General features: G+C 46.5%; 2 protein-coding genes across 4 annotated transcripts in view; both read right to left on the bottom strand.

The window, feature by feature from the left end:
- Positions 1-4,346: 4,346 nt before the first annotated feature.
- LOC124131042 (tubulin alpha-1 chain-like) lies at positions 4,347-13,074 on the bottom strand. The gene is made up of 3 exons (XM_046494117.2): positions 12,934-13,074; positions 6,939-7,161; positions 4,347-5,655 (listed from the first exon to the last, which is right to left on the bottom strand). Exons 1-3 carry the CDS (start codon positions 12,934-12,936, stop codon positions 4,568-4,570), a joined length of 1,314 nt encoding a protein of 437 aa, XP_046350073.2. The 5' UTR covers positions 12,937-13,074; the 3' UTR covers positions 4,347-4,567.
- A 5,637-nt stretch (positions 13,075-18,711) lies between these two features.
- LOC124131041 (snRNA-activating protein complex subunit 1-like) overlaps positions 18,712-26,338 on the bottom strand; it is a 30,805-nt gene continuing 23,178 nt past the window's right edge. For 2 of the 3 annotated variants that reach the window (XM_046494116.2, XM_046494114.2), the window contains 3 exons: positions 22,823-22,985; positions 21,689-21,835; positions 18,712-19,231 (listed from right to left, as the gene is read on the bottom strand). In XM_046494116.2, coding sequence (XP_046350072.2) covers positions 18,747-19,231; positions 21,689-21,835; positions 22,823-22,985 — 795 coding nt within the window. In that variant the 3' untranslated portion in view covers positions 18,712-18,746. The remainder of the gene's footprint in view (positions 19,232-21,688; positions 21,836-22,822; positions 22,986-26,338) is intronic. The other variant, XM_046494115.2, reaches the window with a different exon arrangement.

Here is a 26,338-nt window from a genome sequence, read left to right as displayed (position 1 = left end):
ATCAGACTTGGTCACCATGCTTGCATCACATATCTGACTGTGGTCATCAGACTTGGTCACCATTCTTGCATCACATATCTGACTGTGTCCATCAGACTTGGTCACCATTCTTGCATCACATATCTGACTGTGTCCATCAGACTTGGTCACCATGCTTGCATCACATATCTGACTGTGTCCATCAGACTTGGTCACCATTCTTGCATCACATATCTGACTGTGTCCATCAGACTTGGTCACCATGCTTGCATCGCATATCTGACTGTGTCCATTTGACTTGGTCACCATGCTTGCATCACATATCTGACCGTGTCCTTCAGGCTAGGTCACCATGCTTGCATCGCATATCTGACTGTGTCCATTTGACTTGGTCACCATGCTTGCATCACATAGCTGACTGTATCCATCAGACTTGGTCATCATGCTTGCATCCCATATCTGACTGTGGCCATCAGACTTGGTCACCATGCTTGCATCACATATCTGACTGTGGCCATCAGACTTGGTCACCATGCTTGCATCACATATCTGACTGTGGCCGTCAGACTAGGTTACCATGCTTGCATCCCATATCTGACTGTGTCCATCATACTTGGTCATCATGCTTGCATCCCATATCTGACTGTGGCCATCAGACTTGGTCACCATGCTTGCATCACATATCTGACTGTGGCCATCAGACTTGGTCACCATGCTTGCATCACATATCTGACTGTGGCCGTCAGACTAGGTTACCATGCTTGCATCCCATATCTGACTGTGTCCATCATACTTGGTCACCATGCTTGCATCCCATATCTGACTGTGTCCATCAGACTTGGTCACCATGCTTGCATCACATATCTGACTGTGGCCGTCAGACTAGGTTACCATGCTTGCATCCCATATCTGACTGTGTCCATCATACTTGGTCACCATGCTTGCATCACATATCTGACTGTGTCCATCAGACTTGGTCACCATGCTTGCATCACATATCTGACTGTGTCCATCAGACTTGGTCACCATGCTTGCATCCCATATCTGACTGTGTCCATCATACTTGGTCATCATGCTTGCATCACATATCTGACTGTGGCCATCAGACTTGGTCACCATGCTTGCATCACATATCTGACTGTGTCCATCAGACTTGGTCACCATGCTTGCATCACATATCTGACTGTGGCCGTCAGACTAGGTTACCATGCTTGCATCCCATATCTGACTGTGTCCATCATACTTGGTCATCATGCTTGCATCACATATCTGACTGTGGCCGTCAGACTAGGTTACCATGCTTGCATCCCATATCTGACTGTGTCCATCATACTTGGTCATCATGCTTGCATCCCATATCTGACTGTGTCCATCATACTTGGTCATCATGCTTGCATCACATATCTGACTGTGGCCGTCAGACTAGGTTACCATGCTTGCATCCCATATCTGACTGTGTCCATCATACTTGGTTACCATGCTTGCATCCCATATCTGACTGTGGCCATCAGACTTGGTCATCATGCTTGCATCCCATATCTGACTGTGGCCATCAGACTTGGTCACCATGCTTGCATCACATATCTGACTGTGTCCATCAGACTTGGTCACCATGCTTGCATCACATATCTGACTGTGGCCATCAGACTTGGTCACCATGCTTGCCTCACATAGCTGACTGTGTCCATCAGACTTGGTCACCATGCTTGCATCACATATCTGACTGTGGCCATCAGACTTGGTCATCATGCTTGCATCACATATCTGACTGTGGCCATCAGACTTGGTCACCATGCTTGCCTCACATAGCTGACTGTGGCCATCAGACTTGGTCACCATGCTTGCATCACATATCTGACTGTGGCCATCAGACTTGGTCATCATGCTTGCATCACATATCTGACTGTGGCCATCAGACTTGGTCACCATGCTTGCATCACATATCTGACTGTGGCCATCAGACTTGGTTACCATGCTTGCATCACATATCTGACTGTGGCCATCAGACTTGGTCACCATGCTTGCATCACATATCTGACTGTGGCCATCAGACTTGGTCACCATGCTTGCATCACATATCTGACTGTGTCCATCAGACTTGGTCACCATGCTTGCATCACATATCTGACTGTGTCCATCAGACTTGGTCACCATGCTTGCATCACATATCTGACTGTGTCCATCAGACTTGGTCACCATGCTTGCATCACATATCTGACTGTGGCCATCAGACTTGGTCACCATGCTTGCATCACATATCTGACTGTGGCCATCAGACTTGGTCACCATGCTTGCATCCCATATCTGACTGTGTACATCAGACTTGGTCACCATGCTTGCATCACATATCTGACTGTGGCCATCAGACTTGGTCATCATGCTTGCATCACATATCTGACTGTGTCCATCAGACTTGGTCACCATGCTTGCATCACATATCTGACTGTGTCCATCAGACTTGGTCACCATTCTTGCATCACATATCTGACTGTGTCCATCAGACTTGGTCATCATGCTTGCATCACATATCTGACTGTGTACATCAGACTTGGTCACCATGCTTGCATCACATATCTGACTGTGTCCATCAGACTTGGTCACCATGCTTGCATCACATATCTGACTGTGTACATCAGACTTGGTCACCATGCTTGCATCACATATCTGACTGTGTCCATCAGACTTGGTCACCATGCTTGCATCACATATCTGACTGTGTCCATCAGACTTGGTCACCATGCTTGTTTCACATATCTGACTGTGTCCAATTCAGACTAGGTCACCATGCTTGCATCACATATCTGACTGTGGCCATCAGGCACATGATGAAGAAATCACGTCAATCGAAACACACGCTCGACAGAACACACTGGTAACAGCATTGGATAGGATAATTTGTACAGAATGGTGACCGATATGAAATAAAAATTACTACGCGAGTTGTTCAAGACGTTTTTAACGAGCGAGTGACTAAGTGACTTGACCTCCACTACATCAACTACGGTAAAAGACGATAAACGGAATAAGAAAAGAAGAGTAGATAATGATTTTTTGGTTTATTTAAGTTTTATTGCATAAATACTTGCTCATGATACAATCGCTGAAATAGCAGGTAGGTATCGAGGGGCTTGTCATGCGTAACAGGTTTGCATTCGACTGAAGAACGAGTAACGTATCAACGCACTCTCCTACCCAAATCTCCATGCGGCCAGCATAGTACCTCTGCAACAGGCCAGCGCCATGTGACGATTCGTCACATCTAACACGGTTCATTCAAGATATTGCATCTGCTTTTATCTGTTTCATCTTAGTCTCCACATGTAGATAAGCATGAGTCATGGAAAGGTTGTGGTATCGGTGAACAACAATCAAGTGTGACGCTGATATTACTGTCATGTCGGAAATGGAGGCATCGTCTGTGAAGCTAGGGGTTACCAGTAACTGCAAGATGATTCAACGTTTGAGTTAGCTGACAAACTTGAATACGACTTGAATCACACCCGGCCATGTTAATGGTTGGTTTGTTTGTTTGTTGTTTAACGCCGCACTCAGCAATATTCCAGCTATATGACGGCGGTCTGTAAATAATCGAGTCTAGACCAGACAATCCAGTGATTGATACCATGAACATCAATCCTCGCATTTGGGATCGATGACATGCATCAACCAAGTCAGCGAGCCTGACCACCCGATCCCGTTAGTCGCCTTTTACGACAAGCATACTCACCTTTTACGGCAAGCATGGGTTGCTGAAGACCTATTCTCGGTCATGTTAATGACACATACTGTGTAAGGGAGTGAGGGAGTCTGGTTTTAGGCTGTTTTTAGCAATATTCCAGTAATATCACGGCTGGGACTGCGGAAATGGGCTTCACACAATTGTTCCCATAAGAGGGGAATCGAACCCGGAACTTCGTCGTAATGAGCGAATGCTCTAACAACTAGGCTATCCCACCGCCTCAAGGTGTAAGCGTTGCTGCATTTGTCAAGAAACATTCTGATGCTTGGAAATGTCATGAAAGTATTTTGTCCATTGATGTTCTGATAATCTATTTCATAGCGGCGTTAAACCAAACTCATTCACATTAGGTGACTATGCTTGTCGTAAGAGGCGAAAAATTGGATCGGATGGTCAGGCTCGCTGACGTGGTTGGTGCATGTCATTGATCCCAATTGCGTGATATCAAATGATATCAATCACTGGATTGTCTGGTCCAGACTCGATTATTTACCGACCGCCGTCATGTAGCTGGAATATTGGTGAGTGCGGCGTTAAACAACAAACCAACCAACTAACACTCACTCTCTCACACAATCTTAGCAACAAACATTTAAAACAGAAGCTTTCGAGTTTCAAAGAGGCTAAGATTTATTGTTATGAATCTCTGTTCTCAGAGAAGCATCCGTATATAAACACCCAGAAACACAACTTGTTGAGGCGACAATTTACACAAGCAATTTCAATTATTGACACAATTCACACAATTTCTCGATAGAAAGGGCATAGTTAAATAAACATCCTATAAGATACTACACACCTACTGTAGGATAAAATGATTTATTTATTTTTATGATTGTTTTTTCCAGTTTATAACTTAGGGTCAAATGAACCGGAATCAATATTTTTGTAATCATTCTCCAGGGAGGCCAAGTCTTCACGGGCCTCCCCAAATTGTTTCATGTCCATCGCCTCACTCTCGTAGAAGTGGAGGTAGGCACGCTTGGCATACATCAAATCAAACTTGCGGCTGAGACGACCCCATGCCTTGGCGATACCGGAGTTGTTGCTCAGCATGCAAACAGCTCTCTCCACCTTGGCAAGGTCACTTCCGGCGGAAGTAGATGGCGCCTGCGCGTGAATTCCGACCTTGAAGTCTGTAGGACACCAATCGGCGAACCTGGCTGTCCCCTTCGCCTTGACAGACTGTATAGCACTGTTTACTTCATTGGAAGCGAAGTCTCCGCGGTACTGGAGGCAGCAGGCCATGTACTTGGCGCGACTCGGATCACATCTGACCATCTGGTTGTCGGGATTAAAACAGGCGCTCGTCATGTCGGACACAGAGGCCGTTCCGACACCGCCCTTCTTAGTGATCGGCGCATAGCTCGCCATGGGGAAGCGGATTCGTGGATGGGGAACCAGGTTGGTTTGGATCGCTTTCAGATCCACGTTCAGGGCCCCGTGGAATCGGAGAGGGGCAGTGACAGAGCTGGTTACCTGAGCAATCACGTTGTTCAGGTTGGCGAATTTAGGACTTTCAATGTCAAGGTTACGGCGGCAGATGTCGTATATAGCCTCGTTGTCGACCATGAAGGCGCAGTCACAGTGTTGGAGAAGGGAGTGGGTGGACAGAACGGCGTTGTAGGGGTCCACGACTTGGTTAGACAGCTGGGGTGTTGGGTACACGGAGAACGACAGCTTTGCCTTGGTGCCATAGATATCGGACAGATTCTCCATCAACAGAGACGTGAAGCCGGAGCCGGTGCCGCCCCCGACGCCGTGAAATAGGAGGAAGCCCTGGAGGTCACTACACTGCTCAGTCAGCTTCCGGATCCGGTCAAGTTTTCTGCCCAGTATATTGTACCCCTTAGGATAAAGGCTTCCTGCGTGAGTCTTACCGCTAGCCAGAAGTTCGGGGTCAAACAATTGGCGGTAGGATCCGTTCCTGATCGCATCTGAAATTTACAACCGTTATTTCTTATTGCAAGCGGGGCGGTCGGGTAGCCTTGTGGTTAAAGCGTTCGCTCGTCACGCCGAAGACCTGGGTTCGAATCCCGACATGGGTACAATGTGTAAAGCCCATTTCCGTGATATTGCTGGAATATTGCTAAAAGCGGCGTAAAACCATATTCATTCATTATTACAAGCACGCAGAAATCGGATTCTTTTATATCTAGTGAGTGTGTGAGTATGGTTTTATGCCGCTATTAGCAATATTCCAGCAATTTCACGGCGTGGGACACCAGAAATGGGCTTCACACATTGTACTCATGTTGGAAATCGAACCCGGGCCTTCGGCGTGACGGGAGAACACTTTAGCCACGAGGCTATCCGACCGCCCCTTGTTATATATAAAAAACTACAGACATGTGTACACATAACACAACACTGGCCCCCTTTATCACACACATATTTAGCATAGTGATACACCAATAGTTTAGACTTTGGAGACTTTCCGTTGAGAACGTCTTCACACTGAGAGGCGATCGGGTAGCCTAGTGGTTCAAGCGTTCGCTCGTCACGCCGAAGACCCGGGTTCGATTCCCGACGTGGGTACAATGTGTGAAGCCCATTTGTGGTGTCCCCCGCCGTGATATCGCTGGAATACTGCTAAAAGTGGCGTAAAACCACACGCACTCACTCTATTTTGTATTGTCGTCAGAAAGAGGGGAAACACAAGTAAAATTCATATATCCGGATTTTCAGTTAAAATGACGTTTGCTGACAATAGTGAGTGAGTGGGTTGTTATTAACGCCTCGTTGAACAGTATTCCAGTTATTTCTCGACGTGTCAGCTTAATGTTGGAGGAACACCGGAATCGATGCAGGTCTCGGGCGTTTACCACTTCGGTGAAACCCACGAGCACGGATATGGTGCTGACAAACCTAGAAACATTATCGGGTCGAACTGGGATTCGAACCGACGATCATTGGTTTCTGGTGTGTCCAAGGGACGCAACTCCGCACAGATAATTGTGACGCCTTTGGCGACTATGCCACAAGCGCGACCTTTGCTGGTAATAAGGTCCCGGGATACAAATAAAATGTATGACCAGTATGATTTATGTAAAACAATTATATCGGCCACCATCCCGTGACTAATGAATGTGCTGCAGGTGCGAATGTGTCGACGACCTTCAACGGCAGAAAGTGCTTTACTATTTCTTATAATAATACATATAAATGCGCTACCGGCTATCTGTGCCAGCTGCAGAATATTTACTTCGTTATAACGCACCAACGGAAGAATTATCAGTGTCGATAAATAAGGCCCTGGGCACGTGTTTCCCCGACCCCGTCTCGCTGAAGAAGGTGTTGAAGGAGTCGTCCACACCCCCGATGGTCTTGTCTGAGGGCATCTGACCATCAGGCTGAATGCCGTGCTCCAGACAGTACAACTCCCAGCATGCATTGCCGATCTGGACGCCAGCTTGGCCGATGTGGACGCTGATACATTCACGCTGAAAGACACGGCATACATGTTATGAATGTTAATAAGCTACTGTATTCAGTTATTATGTCAAACCAGAAATCACCATGGAGACCAGCATGGTGTACTGAGGACATATATTGCCCTGAAATCACCATGGGAGACCAGCCTGGTGTACTGAGGACATATATTGCCCTGAAATCACCTTGGGAGACCAGCATAGGGTACTGGGGACATATATCGCCCTGAACACCATGGGAGACAAGCATGGGGTACTAGGGACATATATCGCCCTAAAATCACCATGAGAGACCAGCATGGGGTACTGAGGACATATATCGCCCTGAACACCATGGGAGACCAGCATAGGATACTAGGGACATATATCGCCCTAAAATCACCATGAGTGACCAGCATGGGGTACTGAGGACATATATCGCCCCGGAATCACCATGGGAGACAAGCATAGGGTACTGAGGACATATATCGCCCTGAACACCATGGGAGACAAGCATGGGGTACTGGGGACATTTATCGCCCCGAAATCACCATGGGAGACAAGCATAGGGTACTGAGGACATATATCGCCCTGAACACCATGGGAGACAAGCATAGGGTACTGAGGACATATATCGCCCCGGAATCACCATGGGAGACCAGCATAGGGTACTGAGGACATATATCGCCCCGAAATCACCATGAGAGACCAGCATAGGATACTAGGGACATATATCGCCCTGAACACCATGGGAGACAAGCATGGGGTACTGGGGACATATGTCGCCCCGAAATCACCGTGAGAGACCAGTATAGGTTACTGAGGGCATATATCGCCCTGAAATCACCATGAGAGACTAGCATAGGGTACTGGGGACATATCTTGCCCTGAAATAACCATTGGGAAACATGAATCTTAAAACGGAGAGACGAACATAAGGTGGTTGTAAGAGACAGACATAGGGCGCTGGGTACAAAGACATAGCACATTGGTACTCCCGGAAATGGAATGGAAAAACATGGGGCGCTGGTGACCGCGGAACCTGCATGGATAGAAAAACGTGGGGCGCTGGCTACCGCGGGACCTGCATGGATGGAAAAACATGGGGCGCTGGTGACCGCGGAACCTGTATGGATAGAAAAACATGGGGCGCTGCTTACGATGAAACCTGCATGGAGGGAAAAGCATGGGGCGCTGGTGACCGAGGAACCTGCATGGATAGTAAAACCTGTGGCGCTGGTGAACGCGGAACCTGTATGGATGGAAAAGCATGGGGCGCTGGTGACCCCAGAGCCTGCATGGATAGAAAAACATGGGGCGCTGGTGACAGCGGAACCTGTATGGGTAGAAAAACAAGGGGCGCTGGTGACCGCTGAACCTGCATGGATAGAAAAACATGGGGCGCTGGTGACCGCGGAACCTGCATGGATAGAAAAACATGGGGCGCTGGCGACCGCAGAACTTGTATGGGTAGAAAAACATGGGGCGCTGGTGACCGCGAAACCTGCATGGATAGAAAAACACATGGGGCGCTGGTGAACGCGGAACCTGTATGGATAAAAAAACATGGGGCGCTGGTGACAGCGGAACCTGTATGGATAGAAAAACAAGGGGCGCTGGTGACCGCGGAACCTGTATGGGTAGAAAAACAAGGGGCGCTGGTGACCGAGGAACCTGCAGGGATAGTCAAACCTGTGGCGCTGGTGAACGCGGAACATGTATGGATGGAAAAGCATGGGGTGCTGGTGACCCCAGAGCCTGCATGGATAGAAAAACATGGGGCGCTGGTGACAGCGGAACCTGTATGGGTAGAAAAATAAGGGGCGCTGGTGACCGCTGAACCTGCATGGATAGAAAAACATGGGGCGCTGGCGACCGCAGAACTTGTATGGGTAGAAAAACATGGGGCGCTGGTGACCGCGAAACCTGCATGGATAGAAAAACACATGGGGCGCTGGTGACCGCGGAACCTGTATGGATAGAAAAACATGGGGCGCTGGTGACAGCGGAACCTGTATGGATAGAAAAAACATGGGGCGCTGGTGACCGCAGAACCTGCATGGATAGAAAAACATGGGGCGCTGGCGACCGCAGAACTTGTATGGGTAGAAAAACATGGGGCGCTGGTGACCGCGAAACCTGCATGAATAGAAAAACACATGGGGCGCTGGTGACCGCAGAACCTGTATGGATAGAAAAACATGGGGCGCTGGTGACTGCGGAACCTGCATGGATAGAAAAACATGGGGCGCTGGCGACCGCAGAACTTGTATGGGTAGAAAAACAAGGGGCGCTGATGACCGCGAAACCTGCAAGGATAGAAAAACACATGGGGCGCTGGCGACCGCAGAAACTGCATGGACGGAAAAACATGGGGCGCTGGTGACCGCGGAACCTGCATGGATAGAAAAACGTGGGGCGCTGGCTACCGCGGGACCTGCATGGATGGAAAAACATGGGGCGCTGGTGACCGCGGAACCTGTATGGATAGAAAAACATGGGGCGCTGCTTACGATGAAACCTGCATGGATAGAAAAGCATGGGGCGCTGGTGACCGAGGAACCTGCATGGATAGTAAAACCTGTGGCGCTGGTGAACGCGGAACCTGTATGGATGGAAAAGCATGGGGCGCTGGTGACCCCAGAGCCTGCATGGATAGAAAAACATGGGGCGCTGGTGACAGCGGAACCTGTATGGGTAGAAAAACAAGGGGCGCTGGTGACCGCTGAACCTGCATGGATAGAAAAACATGGGGCGCTGGTGACCGCGGAACCTGCATGGATAGAAAAACATGGGGCGCTGGCGACCGCAGAACTTGTATGGGTAGAAAAACATGGGGCGCTGGTGACCGCGAAACCTGCATGGATAGAAAAACACATGGGGCGCTGGTGAACGCGGAACCTGTATGGATAAAAAAACATGGGGCGCTGGTGACAGCGGAACCTGTATGGATAGAAAAACAAGGGGCGCTGGTGACCGCGGAACCTGTATGGGTAGAAAAACAAGGGGCGCTGGTGACCGAGGAACCTGCAGGGATAGTCAAACCTGTGGCGCTGGTGAACGCGGAACCTGTATGGATGGAAAAGCATGGGGCGCTGGTGACCCCAGAGCCTGCATGGATAGAAAAACATGGGGCGCTGGTGACAGCGGAACCTGTATGGGTAGAAAAACAAGGGGCGCTGGTGACCGCTGAACCTGCATGGATAGAAAAACATGGGGCGCTGGCGACCGCAGAACTTGTATGGGTAGAAAAACATGGGGCGCTGGTGACCGCAGAACTTGTATGGGTAGGAAAACATGGGGCGCTGGTGACCGCGAAACCTGCATGGATAGAAAAACACATGGGGCGCTGGTGACCGCGGAACCTGTATGGATAGAAAAACATGGGGCGCTGGTGACAGCGGAACCTGTATGGATAGAAAAAACATGGGGCGCTGGTGACCGCAGAACCTGCATGGATAGAAAAACATGGGGCGCTGGCGACCGCAGAACTTGTATGGGTAGAAAAACATGGGGCGCTGGTGACCGCGAAACCTGCATGAATAGAAAAACACATTGGGCGCTGGTGACCGCAGAACCTGTATGGATAGAAAAACATGGGGCGCTGGTGACTGCGGAACCTGCATGGATAGAAAAACATGGGGCGCTGGCGACCGCAGAACTTGTATGGGTAGAAAAACAAGGGGCGCTGATGACCGCGAAACCTGCAAGGATAGAAAAACACATGGGGCGCTGGCGACCGCAGAAACTGCATGGACGGAAAAACATGGGGCGCTGGTGACCGCGGAACCTGCATTGATGGAAAAACATGGGGCGCTGGTGACTTGACTGACCCTGTTCTCATTAGACAACAAACACAAACTGAATAGATATATACTGCCCTGGAAAAGAAAATATTAATTTTGTATTTGGATTTCACAAAAAAATACAAACGTCATTAAAACCTTAAAGGATGAAAACTCGCCAAAACACTGCAAACTTTAGATCCAAAACTTTGATACCAGTATGAAATACATCACCACTGAATAACCATTTCTTGTTTGCATAATTTTTAGCCACCGTCAAACATGGATTTATACTTTCTTTTGTCCAACAGAATATATATGTTTCGACTGCTTTGAATGCAGTACTTTGGTGGCCACGGTTTCAACAATGTTCGGCTTACGTATATGTTTGCATTCGGAAATCACCAGTGAAATAAGACAAAGTACGCCTCGGATTGTTTAAGCAGTAACATCAATCAGAAACGTCTCTCAGTCACACGAAACATAGTCGTACGTAGTGGCGGGATACACAACAACTATAATAGCCTCATTATCGCAATTATGAAAATATGATATATATACGGCGCACTGATTACCTAACTCAATAATTGCCTTAATACAGAACATACAACAGTGCGAAAAGTACAAGTAATGCATCATGCAATCGGAGCTCTTCATCGTCAGAGGATTACGTCGTGATCGGTTTGGTTGGCTTGGTTGTCGTGAGGCAGATTGTACTTGTCAACTGTCTACACTAAATCGATATATTTCGGATAGAGAAATCAATTGCACAAAACAAATACAATAAGACAGTTTGACAGAAAATGGAAAAAAATGCCAAATGAACTGTCCAGTTAATATGTCTCTATTTTGAGTATGAAAAATTCCCAGTAATGTGCTGTAATGGGGCCTTTACACAGGATGGCGACCTTTGTGCCTCCCGTGTGTGACTGTAACATTTGCCAGGTCGTCGTTGGAGGCTCAAAGGAGGCAGAATGGTTGCCTAGGTCGTTCCAAGGTGGTACACATGAGGTTCAGACATCGCCATGGTCGCCGTGAATTTTTGAACATGTTCAAAACAGTCGCACAAAGGTCGCCGAGGAGGTTGGTTGCTCAAAGGTGGCAGAAGGGAAGCACAAGCATTGCCGTTGTTGCAGAATGAAGGCACAGGGGTCGCCCAATGGTCGTCAGGTAAAAGATGCCTTCTGCTGAAATATTTTCCCGTCAATCTAGGCGATGCTTCTGCCCCCCTTGTGCCTCTTTTTGGCGACAAACAGCGTGCATTGAACGATAACTGTGGCGACCGCCGTGCCTCCATTCGGCGACAACGGCAACCCTTAAGACACCATGGCAATGCTTCTGCCTCTTTTCTGCCTCCTCTGAGCTACCTGTAGTGCCTCCTCAGCCTGCCTATAAATGGAGGGCTTGTACCTGCAGTGTTTCATTGTGGTTGCAGACGCTGAACAACTCGAGCAGTTACTGCTGAACAACTGCTGGAACAGTTACATGGAAACATGATTTTCTGGGTTTAGGCGACCATTCCTGGTCCTGGACAGTTTTTGATCGCTCAAAGGTGGCACAAAGGTCGCAGCCCTGTGTAAAGGTTTTTTTTAGCCACTTGACACTATGTTGTACACCTGTATTCCGACTAGCCAGCTAATAATTTGGTGTCTACTGTATAGGTGTGTAACCTACACCTAATAAGTATATTACGTCATGTTACTTTATGTGAAAATATGCAACATCATATACTTAATTGAATAAAAAAAATAAAAATTGTATCTATACTTCTCAAAAAAAGATAGAGAACACCCACAATGGGAAGGTTGTGTGATGCAATACCCTCCCGCCTTGACAGATTAACTACAGCCATATGCAAAAAAAGGTGTTCTTTAATTTCGTTTGAGTTGTATAGGTATGGTTAGGATATCCTACGTAGTCCGGGCATGATCATGGCTTAATACTCTCTTAAGTTTTAGTTTTGCAGTATATGTCTACCAAACAATGAAAGTTATCCATGGGTGCATTCACTACCACTTACCATGTCGTTGTAATAGATGCTGCTGAGGATGTGGGGTTGTCACTGTTGTTACCGCCGTGGTCTCGCCTTAACGTGAAGAGCGTCAGTGAGTTGGCATGGTGGTACATTGACGGAATCGCGTTCCTTATACACCAGACAGGATGTGACCTGCATTCTGATTGGCTGTGGCTGGTGTTCGTCGCCACTTTGCTTTTGTGATGCGGACTTTGATTAGCTCACTTATATTGGACCTCGTGGATGATGAATGTGTATGTGTGTCGAACTCTTCTAATTGCAAATCATGCATCGGTTCATGTGTCTCAGGACATGGTCTTTGTTCTTTGACGCTGGTTATGCGTGAATGTATCAATGTGTGACCCTATACTTGATGGCCCCGGTGTTATATGTTACTCGCATATGTGTAAGCGTTGTAGCACGTAAGTGAGTAGGGATAACGTAATACGACTACGCATGAACAACGAATACGTATGGTCCAGGACTACGCATGAACAACGAATACGTGTTGCCCAGGACTACGCATGAACAACAAATACGTATTGCCCAGGACTACGCATGAACAACGAATACGTATGGCCCACGACTACGCATGAACAACGAATACATATAGCCCAGGGCCACGCATGAACAACGAATACGATGGCCCAGGACTACGCATGAACAACGAATACGTATAGCCCACGACTACGCATGAACAACGAATACGTATAGCCTAGGACTACGCATGAACGACGAATACGTATAGCCAAGGACCACGCATGAACAACGAATACGTGTGGCCAAGGACTACGCATGAACAACGAATACGTATGGCCCACGACTACGCATGAACAATGAATACGTATAGCCCAGGAGCACGCATGAACAACGAATACGTATGGCCCACGACTACGCATGAACAACGAATACGTATAGCCCAGGACTACGCATGAACAACGAATACGTATAGCCCAGGACCACGCATGAACAACGAATACGTATGGCCCAGGACTACGCATGAAGAACGAATACGTATAGCCCAGGACTACGCATGAACAACGAATACGTATGGCCCACGACTACGCATGAACAACGAATACGTATAGCCAAGGACTACGCATGAACAACGAATACGTATAGCACAGGACCACGCATGAACAACGAATACGTATAGCCCACGACAACGCATAAAAAACCCAATACGTATGGTCCAAAAATACGCATGAACAACGATACCGTATTGACCGCGATTACGGCTACGCATGAGCAACGAAGACATATGGTCCACGATTATGCATAAACATCGACTACGTATGGCGAAAGTGCAGCCATCGTGCCTTCAAAAACCTCATAGTTTGAGTTTTAACATGTGAGGCTTTCATAAATGCAAGGTGATAAACACAGATATGTTCTCATTCTAATATCTTAATATAAAACAACTCGTTCAATACACCAAGGCGTGTTAAATCTAAACTGATGCTTACCTTAAAAGGCGACTATGCTTGTCGTAAAAGGCGACTAACGGGATCGGGTGGTCAGGCTCGCTGACTTGGTTGATGCATGTCATAGATCCCGCATTGCGAGGATCGATGCTCATGATGTCAACCACTGGATTGTCTGGTCCAGACTCGATTATTTACAGACCGCCGTCATATGGCTGGAATATTGCTGAGTGCGGCGTGAAACAACAAACCAACCAAACCAACTTTAAAAATGAAATTGCAAAAATTTAATAACACAAGTTCAAACTAAATTAATGCAAAACACATCGTCCGAACACAACAATGCTCTATGCAGAAAATTGTACACGTCACGGCAGGTTATTCGTGGAAAATGCGAAAAAGTGACAACAGACAACAACAAAAACAACAGAAATGCCACGACTGACACCCGAACAACGCGAGTGGGCCCAGGGTAAACTACAGATTTGTGTTGTGTTGTGTTGTGCCCCCGTGTTGCTGTAACTTACCTGATGTAGCATTACAGGCAGACCGGGCAGTCATCAGACCCAGGGTAACTACACCCAATGAAGACCGGTACTGCGTACTCTGCATCTACGGAATCGATTCCTGACAGTGACGTCATCAGCGACGAATGCTTAAGAGCTAAAGTTAGTCGACAGTAAGTGGCCAGGCGACTCAGGGCTCAAGAAATTTGGACTTACAGACCTTACGTAGGTCAGTTTTTGACAGCACAACATCGTCGTCAGAATTGAGAGGGGGTCGAACTAAACGCCGTTCGCAGCGACGTGACTGGCAGAGGGCCGTCTGCACTGACGAAAGCCGGTTCTGTCTGTTCAGAGCTGATGGAAGACAACGTGTTTATCGCCGAAGGGGTAACGATCAGCGGCATGTTGCGTTAAATGGTCGTGCCCGTATGGTGGAGTGAGTGAGTGAGTGAGTTTGGTTTAACGCCGCTTTTAACAGTATTCCAGTTATATCGCGGAGTGCCAGCTTAATGTGGGAGGAAAGCCCGAAGTGGTGCAGGTCTCAGACGTTTACCACTTCGGTGAAACCCACGAGCACGCATTTGGCGCTGACAAACCTAGAAACATAATCGGGGCGAACCGGGATTCGAACCCACAATCATAGGTTTCTGGCATGCTGGTGGAGGGGGTGTTATGATGTGGAGAGGAATTTGTGAGAGAACACCACTGGTCATCGTTAACGGAAATGGACAGCTCTGCGTTACATGGATAACATTCTTCGTCCTATTGTCCTACCATTTCTACAAAATCTGCCACGTGGTGTCCTTTATCAGCATGACAACGCCAGAACCCATACAGCCCGAATCGAACAGAACTTCCTTGCAGCCAACAACATCAAAGTGTAACCGTGGCCTGCACTCTCCCCAGACATGTTCCCCATTGAACACATCTGGGATGTCATGTATCGTCGTGTTCGACAACGACCACATCCTCCGACCAGCCGACAAGAACTGATCAAGGCCCTCCAAGACGAATTGCGACGTACCCCGTCTGATGTCATCAGACGATGACCTTTCCTGAGCGCCGGAGTGTTTTGCGTGTCTTGTAGCAGGGGGTGGTCATACACGCTATTAATATCACGTGTCACTGAACTTGAACGATTTTAGATGTGTGTGTGTCCTCTGTCCATTGCGTGGAAAGGTTGTTTTTGCTCCCCCGCCTCAATTCGGGCAACTGTCGTGCCAATATCGGATGCTGTTTGACTTTCACTTTAAATGTTGATTTCGTTGAGATTTTGATCTTTTCAAAACATTTTACTTTATGCATCTATCTTTTGTGCTTTTAAACTACAAGAGTGATTTAAAACTATGGTAAAGTTTCTTTTGGCCGTTAGTTTAATACTATCGAACCGCCTCCGTGGTCTAGTGGTAGAGCGTCCGCCCGAGAGCGGAAGGTCCGCGGTTCGATCCCCGGCCGCGTCATACCAAATGACGTTAAAAGATGGTACTTGTTGTTACCCTGTCTGACGCTCGGCATTAAGGAGTTAAAGTAAGGACTGGTCGGCTCGGAGTCAGTATACTGTGTCTGAGTGGGGTATTCATGTTAAACTGCGGCATGGTATCTCAGTGGGCTGGCACTATAAATCGGCATCAGTCCGGTCTAGTACAAGCGGCCACACACACACGTGCATGCACGTCGCAATAAAAGTGCAATAATCTTGGACGCGACGTTAAGCCCAATTTCACCTCACCTCACTAATACTATCGCTCCAGTCTTCATTCATGGGTCTTATGATAAATGTAAACTTTCCGACGCACGCAGTGCAAAGCAATCATCAATTTGGTGTGCCCACCACTTTCTGCGATGAATTCCATTTTTATCTGAGAGATCACTGATGTAGTGTTAAACACTCATGATCTACCTCACGAGTGAGTGAGTATGGTTTTACGCCACTTTTAGCAATATTCCAGCAATATCACGGCGGTGGACACCACAAATGGGCCTCACACATTGAAGCCATGTCGGGAATCAAACCCGGATCTTCGGCGTGACGAGCGAACGCTTTAACCACCAGGCTACCCGACCGCCCCTCTACCTCACGAACAGAAGTTGAAAAGTGTACTAATGAAATGACAGCATCGCCCAATACATCCAAAAGTAAGAAAGTTTATTCAATAATCGCATTATAATATGATAACAGGATAATATGATCTATATTGCATTTAGAGACATAACCTATTATGGATTCATCATTTGCGAAAACAGAAATCAAATTATAGCATCTACACTGGACGGCAATGAGCATGATGTGATCCTGGGTTCTTGCCAAAGTTGTAAACGTCTGAAATGTCCGTTGCTGTGGGTTTCCTCCCACATGATGCAGGCACGATGAGTGAGTGAGCTGAGTTAAACGCAACTTTGAACAGTACTCCAGTTATATCACGGCGTGTCGGCTTAATGTGGGAGGAAAGCCCAAAGTGATGCAGATCTCAGACGTTTACCACTTCGGTGAAACCCACGAGCACGGGTATGGTGCTGACAAACCAAGATACATAATCGGGGCAAACTGGGATTCGAACCCACAATCATAGGTTTCTGGCTACCCAAGCACAGCTGACGACTGGGCCACCTGTGCCCCCAGTCACGATGAGATAAGATGCAGCTGCAAATACGTTGCAAAACGGGGACTCGCAAAATTCACTCACTCACTCATAACGTTGGGCCTGGACTAGTTATGCATAATAATTAGATCATCTTTCATGGTTTTATTGCGGTTGCTCCAAGATAACGTTTTCCCTTGATTTTTTCCCAAACTAAGTTAATGCTTCTAATAAGGATGAAAAGAGGTTAGGTGAAATTGCGTTTTACGTCACAGTCAATATTATTGCCCTTATATAAAGGTGTGCATGCACCTTATGCTGGTTTTATAGTACTAGCCCACTGTTATACCATGCCAAAGTGTAACATGAATGCCCCATTCATACACAATATGATGAAACGGAGTCTACCAGTCCGTGTTTAAACCCCTTAATACCGAGCACCAGGCAGGGTAACATCAAGTACCATCTACACAGAGGCAGTAGACGGATAAGTGAGTGAGTGAGTTGGGTTTAACGCCGCTTTTAACAGTATTCCAGTTATATCATGGCGTGTCAGCTTAATGTGGGAGGAAACCCCGAAGTAATGCAGGTCTAAGACCCATGGGTATGATGCTGACAAACCTAGATACATAATTGAGGTGAACCGGGATTCGAACCCACAATCATAGGTTTCTGGTGTGCCCAAGGGACGCAACTCTGCACAGCAAATCGCGGCGCCTTAGACGACTGGGCCACCCATGCCCCCCCCCAGACGGATGAGCTGAAACCTAATGCATTAAGGATAATTTAGCTGTTGGCCCTGTGGTGTATAGGAAATAACAAGGGCTGTACGGTCACCTCGCTATTAACATAGATAATAAAGCTAATATCCTTGTCAGTATCATGTTTTTACACGTTAAACATAATCTTATAATGGTGAACTTCTGTACCTGTTGTTCAGGGAAGTGAGTTGAGTTTGACCCCGCTTTGAACAGTATTGCAGTTGTGTCATGGTGTGTAAGCTCGATGTGGGAGGAAAGCCCGAAGTGATGCAGGTCTGAGAAGTTTTAGAGGTGACAAACCTACAAACATAATCGCAGCGACCCGGAATTCAGGTTTCTGGCATGCCCAAGGGACGCATCTCTGCAAAGTGAATTGTAGGGCCTTAGACAACTAGGACACCCATGCCCCCTACTGTTGATCAGAACCCTTTTTTTGAAGTGGCTCCAAATCCTACCTCCATGACAAACAGGTCTTGCATCATAAAGTCTGCTTCATTAAAAAAAGACATAAAAAGAAATTTCAAGAAGTTTATTTCCAAATCTTTAACATTACACAGGTTTATAAACTAATTTCGGTGGAACAGAATTTTTCTTAGGACAAGTAGTTGTCTTTGAGGGTGTTGTCTTTGAGGGAGAAGACTTCTCAACTTTCAGAGCAGGTGCTCCATCAGCTCCTGCTTCTGCCCCGGACTGACGCCTCCTCTTCTTCTTCTCCTGTTCCTTCTGCTGTGCACCCTTACCCTTCAGCCTACCTGATTTAGCCTTAGGAGTTGCCTTGGCCTTTCCTGGAGATTTGGCATCAGGTGATTCTGAAAGGACACTTTTTGTTCGGGATGTCTTTGCCTTCTTGGACGACTTGGAAACCTTAGAAGAGGTGGTTCCTGCTTTCGAGGAATCTGTTTCTGCATCCAAAAAACTAGTGCTTGACTTTGATGGACTAGTTTTGGATGTTGATGGACCATTTTCAAATGTTGGTGGACCAGATTTTGACTGTCCATCTTTGCTTGTGGAGTGATCGCTCTCTGTTGTTGGCCCTAGTAATGTAAAGAAATGTTTGAGCATTACATCAAAGCTACGTTTGTTGTTTAATGTGCAGTCCGATATATATCAGCAGCAAGATGGCAGTCTGTAAATGATTAATTCTTGCCCAGACAAACAAGTGAATGATATCATGTTTTTTGTTTGTTTGTTTGTCAGCAGTATTCCTGCTATATGACAGCGGTGTGTAAATAATCGAGTCTGGACCAGACAATCCAGTGATTGACATCATGGGCATTGGAAACAATGACATGTTTCAATCAAGTCAGCGAGCCTGGCGACCAGATCCTGTTAGTTGCCTCTTACGACAAGCATAATCGCAATTTACGGCAAGCATGGATTGCTGAAGACCTATTCCACCCTGGAAGAGTGAGTGGATATGGTTTTACGCAGCTTTTAGCAATATTCCAGCAAAATCACGGCGGGGGACACCAGAAATGGGCTTCACACATTGTACCCGTGTCGGGAATCGAAAACCGGGTCTTCAGCGTGACTAGCGAACGCTTTAACCACTAGGCTACCCGACCGCCCCCTGGAAGAGCAACATCATACACCATCAGTGACACGCAGTGATTCTGTGTCAGATTATAACCAACTCTGTCCAGTGGTGTCAAGGCTATCAATATGTAGGCGTTCTCATGCATCGTGCGTCAGATCCAGCCAAATCCCATCCTATTAGTATGCCAGCATCTCCAGACAACCAGTCAGATTTACCCGCACTGGACATTCAGAAGATCCTTATCAAATATTGAGTAGTATATAACTAAACTCTTCACAGGGTGTTTTAATAGAACAAAATGTAAGTTTTAAGTGTGTGCTTAAGGCATTAGGCCCACTTGCACAAAGCTGTCTTAGCACTATAATGATCTTAAGTCTATGTTAGAGTATGGGAGTTTCGATTATGCAAGTGGGTCCTCATTCATTCATTCGGAACTTAGTACAAGGAAATCCAATTACAAATCGAAACAAGCATGAAATACTCACATCCCCCGCCAATATGACATGTCGGGTGTGTGCAATGCATAAGCTCCAGTGCACTATGTTCAATCGGCCTTTTTGTAAAGAAATATAGTACGTTTTTCAAGATCTGCTCCGGAAACAAGGACTACCGCTATTTTCAGTCTAAATCAAAGTCGTTGCCATGGAAACTCGAAAAATATTATTTTTTTAAATCCCAAACAATCAAAAGGCACCAGTTCACCACTAGATCTATCCATGTGCCAAGTTTGGTGAAGAAATATGGTACGGTTTTCAAGATCTGCTCCGGAAACAAGGACGGATAGCACCCATTCCTATATTCCTCGAAAAATAAAAAAATTTAAAACCCAAACTATCAAAAGGCACCAGTCCACCACTTGATCTGTCTATGTGCCAAGTTTGGTGAATAAATATGGTACGGTTTTCAAGATCTGCTACAGAAACAAGGACTACCACCATTTTCAGTCTAAATCAAAGTCGTTGCCATGGAAACTCGAAAAATAATTTTTTTGAAAATCCCAAACTATCAAAAGGCACCAGTTCACCACTAGATCTATCTATGTGCCAAGTTTGGTGAAGAAATATGGTACGGTTTTCAAGATCTGCTCCGGAAACGAAATGTGACGGACGGATGGATGGACGGACGGACAGCACCCATTCCTATATCCCCCTTCCACTTCGTGGCAGGGGATAATAAGCGCCTTCCAATGACAGGCAGATCTCGTGTCAGGCCAATAAGTTCAAATTTGTATGGGTCCATATGGCCTGCAGTAAATTTATGTGACCATCGATTTGTCACAATATGCTGAAGTTTTTTTAAATGAGGGTTTGATAAGGTTTAGATTCTAAAGTCTGTGGGTCCTGATGGCAGCCTGGGAATTTATTTTATTTCAGTGATTTCAAACCCTGTTGCTTGAGAGACTTCAGAGTGTGTTAAAAATTATATGCATCTATTAATAATTTTACATACAATAGTAATGAGAGAGACCTTCCTTACCTCACCAAAAGCAATCTGCTGAATCTGAGACATGCGAAGCTTTGCCAGCATGTCACATGATGTTTTTGTGTTTGTTGGTTGTTTAACGCCTCACTCAGCAATATTCCAGCTATATGACGGCGGTCTGTAAATAATCGAGTTTGGACCAGACAATCCAGTGATTGATATCATGAGCATCGATCCACGCAATTGAGATACGATGACATACATCAACCAAGTCAGTGAGCCTGACACCCGATCGCGTTAGTCGCCTCTTACGACAAGCATATAGTCCCCTTTTACAACAATCATGGGTTGCTGAGGACCTATTCTACCACGGATCTTCATGTTGCATGATGTAAGGTGAGTGAGTGAGTGATTATTGTGTAACTCTGCAAAGCAATCTTGCAGCCACTGGCAGCGAGCAAGATGTAAGGAAATGTATTTTGTAGGAGAGTACACATACTTATCAAATTATTGCAACGATTGTGAAACTGACCTTGAAGGTCACTCCTAGTACCTGACGTGTGTGTGACCTCCATGTCTATGGTGGGCATACTGAGATACTCAACGGGTGATGGTAGGGGCTCACTGGACTCCTCGGTGGGAGAGGTCAGTTGTGACTCCTCCTCCTTCTCCTCATCAACTGGAAACATATGAGGCAACCCATGAATCTAGAGGCAGCCAAGTAGTCATGTTGGGGTTAATACTGGACTGAACACTATTTCCGTTATGTAACAATATGTCAATATTATCATCATGTATATGCACATCTTCCCGAGGCAAGGGATTTAACTGACCAATATTTGCTAGAATTTCTGGGCTTGACCGTAGCATCATCAGTGGCTAGTACTAGTTATGTCCCTTCTATGTCCTTCCTATTGACCAATCAGATTCCACCTCTCATATCACTTGCATTTGCTTCAAATAAAATGGCATCGCCCAGTGAAGTCGATCTGATCGATAATCAAGATCTATATTGTAATAAAACTAGTCTAACATCGTGAAATGCATCAAATCATCAAATCATGTGAGAAACTTGATTAAAAACATGAAAGGATTTGAAAAATATCTGTAAACACCAAGTTGTCAGTACACATGCTTTGTACATGCTTTGCAAGTCCTGCAATTTTTTAAGCGATTTTGATTGGACTATGCATAGACTCTGTAGTCCAGCCAAGTAGAACTCCATAATTTCCAACCTAGTTTGGCAAGGGTGGAAACTGGACTTTTTTAGTCAGTTAATTCCCTTGCCTCAGGAAGATGGCATATGGAAGGAAAGGGATGAAGGACGTAATGGTTTTAAATTTTGTGAAACCAATGATGATGGTTATGATGGTGTTCACACACCAATGATCAAAAGCAAGGATTTGCACACCTTGATCAGCACATCCTGGCATGATAAAGGGACACAACTCTGTAGAGTGTAGAACAATGAGATGCCTCTACCTCCTATAAAAAGTGTTGTTACTACGATTCAACAAAGAGTTGGGAATCATATTTAGAGCAAAGCCAAAAACAAATTGGTCCAGGGTATTTATTGTAACAGAATGGATATATAACTTGATGTACAACTGAGTATGATCTTGTCTATAAACATACACTCTTGAACTGATAAATGTGTATTGCAAACCTTTTTTGCTCTTGTATTTCGTCTTCCTGAGCGACTTGTCAGGGGTGGCGGCACATGCATCCAGCGTGATGACGTTTCTGTGGCGCCGAGCTTTGGACTGCCGTGCCTGCTGGGCGTATGCCTGGGCCTTGACCCTCGCTTGGCCGGACTTGGGGACCGGTGTCTGTGTGAGTGAGTGAAAGAGACGTGAGGACTTTGGTTGACGATACATCACTTTTAACCATATTTAGTTTCATACTTAAGACTCTACTTTCCGGCACTGCAATATGATATATAAACTTTAATAGTTTATGCATTCTTCATATATGCAGTATGTTTGTATTGCTAGAGTGAATGTGTGAGTGAGACATATGCTATTTTTGTAAAAAAAACCTAAGATGTACTGACAAGTTGTGCTTGGGCTTTCTGCTACCCTGGGCCGAAGCCCATTAGCAGGTACTTCTTTTTGAAAACAATAAAAGAAAAAAAATAATATTCCAACAACGCAGTAGGAGACAACAATGTCCTGTCAAGCAAGCAGACACTAGCTACCCCTGGCTCCTTGATTCTGGTCCGATCAGACTCACACAGGTGTCAGGACACAATATTATCCTCCATTTCTCAGCCATCACACACCTGGGCTAAGCTAGTTTAGTAGCCTCTGACAGGCCGACCAGACTCACACAGGTGTCAGGACACAATATTATCCTCCATTTCTCAGCGATCACACACCTGGTCTAAGCTAGTTTAGTAGCCTCTGACAGGCCGACCAGACTCACACAGGTGTCAGGACACAATATTATCCTCCATTTCTCAGCGATCACACACCTGGTCTAAGCTAGTTTAGTAGCCTCTGACAGGCCGACCAGACTCACACAGGTGTCAGGACACAATATTATCCTCCATTTCTCAGCGATCACACACCTGGGCTAAGCTAGTTTAGTAGCCTCTGACAGGCCGACCAGACTCACACAGGTGTCAGGACACAATATTATCCTCCATTTCTCAGCCATCACACACCTGGTCTAAGCTAGTTTAGTAGCCTCTGACAGGCCGACCAGACTCACACAGGTGTCAGGACACAATATTATCCTCCATTTCTCAGCGATCACACACCTGGTCTAAGCTAGTTTAGTAGCCTCTGACAGGCCGACCAGACTCACACAGGTTTCAGGACACAATAATATCCTCCATTTCTCAGCGATCACACACCTGGTCTAAGCTAGTTTAGTAGCCTCTGACAGGCCGACCAGACTCACACAGGTGTCAGGACACAATACTATCCTCCATTTCTCAGCCATCACACACCTGGTCTAAGCTAGTTTAGTAGCCTCTGACAGGCCGACCAGACTCACACAGGTGTCAGGACACAATATTATCCTCCATTTCTCAGCGATCACACACCTGGTCTAAGCTAGTTTAGTAGCCTCACACAGGTGTAAGGACACAATATTATCCTCCATTTCTCAGCCATCACACACCTGGTCTAAGCTAGTTTAGTAGCCTCTGACAGGCCGACCAGACTCACACAGGTGTCAGGACACAATAATATCCTCCATTTCTCAGCGATCACACACCTGGTCTAAGCTAGTTTAGTAGCCTCTGACAGGCCGACCAGACTCACACAGGTGTCAGGACACAATAATATCCTCCATTTCTCAGCGATCACACACCTGGTCTAAGCTAGTTTAGTAGCCTCTGACAGGCCGACCAGACTCACACAGGTGTCAGGACACAATACTATCCTCCATTTCTCAGCCATCACACACCTGGTCTAAGCTAGTTTAGTAGCCTCTGACAGGCCGACCAGACTCACACAGGTGTCAGGACACAATATTATCCTCCATTTCTCAGCGATCACACACCTGGTCTAAGCTAGTTTAGTAGCCTCACACAGGTGTAAGGACACAATATTATCCTCCATTTCTCAGCCATCACACACCTGGTCTAAGCTAGTTTAGTAGCCTCTGACAGGCCGACCAGACTCACACAGGTGTCAGGACACAATATGATCCTCCATTTCTCAGCGATCACACACCTGGTCTAAGCTAGTTTAGTAGCCTCTGACAGGCCGACCAGACTCACACAGGTGTCAGGACACAATTTTATCCTCCATTTCTCAGCGATCACACACCTGGTCTAAGCTAGTTTAGTAGCCTCACACAGGTGTAAGGACACAATATTATCCTCCATTTCTCAGCCATCACACACCTGGTCTAAGCTAGTTTAGTAGCCTCTGACAGGCCGACCAGACTCACACAGGTGTCAGGACACAATACTATCCTCCATTTCTCAGCGATCACACACCTGGTCTAAGCTAGTTTAGTAGCCTCTGACAGGCCGACCAGACTCACACAGGTGTCAGGACACAATACTATCCTCCATTTCTCAGCGATCACACACCAGGGTCCACTTGCACAAAGCGATCTTAGCGCTAAGATGATCGTAACTCCCATACTTTAGCACAGGCTTACAATAGTCTTATCGCTAAGATCGCTTTGTGCAAGTGGGCCCTGGTCTAAGCTAGTTTAGTAGCCTCTGACAGGCAGACCAGACTCACACAGGTGTCAGGACACAATATGATCCTCCATTTCTCAGCGATCACACACAGGCCGACCAGACTCACACAGGTGTCGGGACACAATATGATCCTCCATTTCTCAGCGATCACACACAGGCTGACCAGACTCACACAGGTGTCAGGACACAATATGATCCTCCATTTCTCAGCGATCACACACCTGGTCTAAGCTAGTTTAGTAGCCTCTGACAGGCAGACTAGACTCACACAGGTGTCAGGACACAATATTATCCTCCATTTCTCAGCGATCACACACCTGGTCTAAGCTAGTTTAGTAGCCTCTGACAGGCCGACCAGACTCACACAGGTGTAAGGACACAATATTATCCTCCATTTCTCAGCGATCACACACAGGCCGACCAGACTCACACAGGTGTCAGGACACAATATGATCCTCCATTTCTCAGCGATCACACACCTGGTCTAAGCTAGTTTAGTAGCCTCTGACAGGCAGACTAGACTCACACAGGTGTCAGGACACAATATTATCCTCCATTTCTCAGCGATCACACACCTGGTCTAAGCTAGTTTAGTAGCCTCTGACAGGCCGACCAGACTCACACAGGTGTCAGGACACAATATTATCCTCCATTTCTCAGCGATCACACACCTGGTCTAAGCTAGTTTAGTAGCCTCTGACAGGCCGACCAGACTCACACAGGTGTCAGGACACAATACTATCCTCCATTTCTCAGCGATCACACACCTGGTCTAAGCTAGTTTAGTAGCCTCTGACAGGCCGACCAGACTCACACAGGTGTCAGGACACAATATTATCCTCCATTTCTCAGCGATCACACACCTGGTCTAAGCTAGTTTAGTAGCCTCTGACAGGCCGACCAGACTCACACAGGTGTCAGGACACAATACTATCCTCCATTTCTCAGCAATCACACACCTGGTCTAAGCTAGTTTAGTAGCCTCTGACAGGCCGACCAGACTCACACAGGTGTCAG

Source organism: Haliotis rufescens, unplaced genomic scaffold, assembly GCF_023055435.1.
Source record: "Haliotis rufescens isolate VD_foot unplaced genomic scaffold, xgHalRufe1.0.p SCAF_10, whole genome shotgun sequence".
NCBI classification, from domain to species: Eukaryota; Metazoa; Mollusca; class Gastropoda; order Lepetellida; family Haliotidae; genus Haliotis; species Haliotis rufescens.
This window is presented reverse-complemented; position numbering and strand designations above follow the sequence as displayed.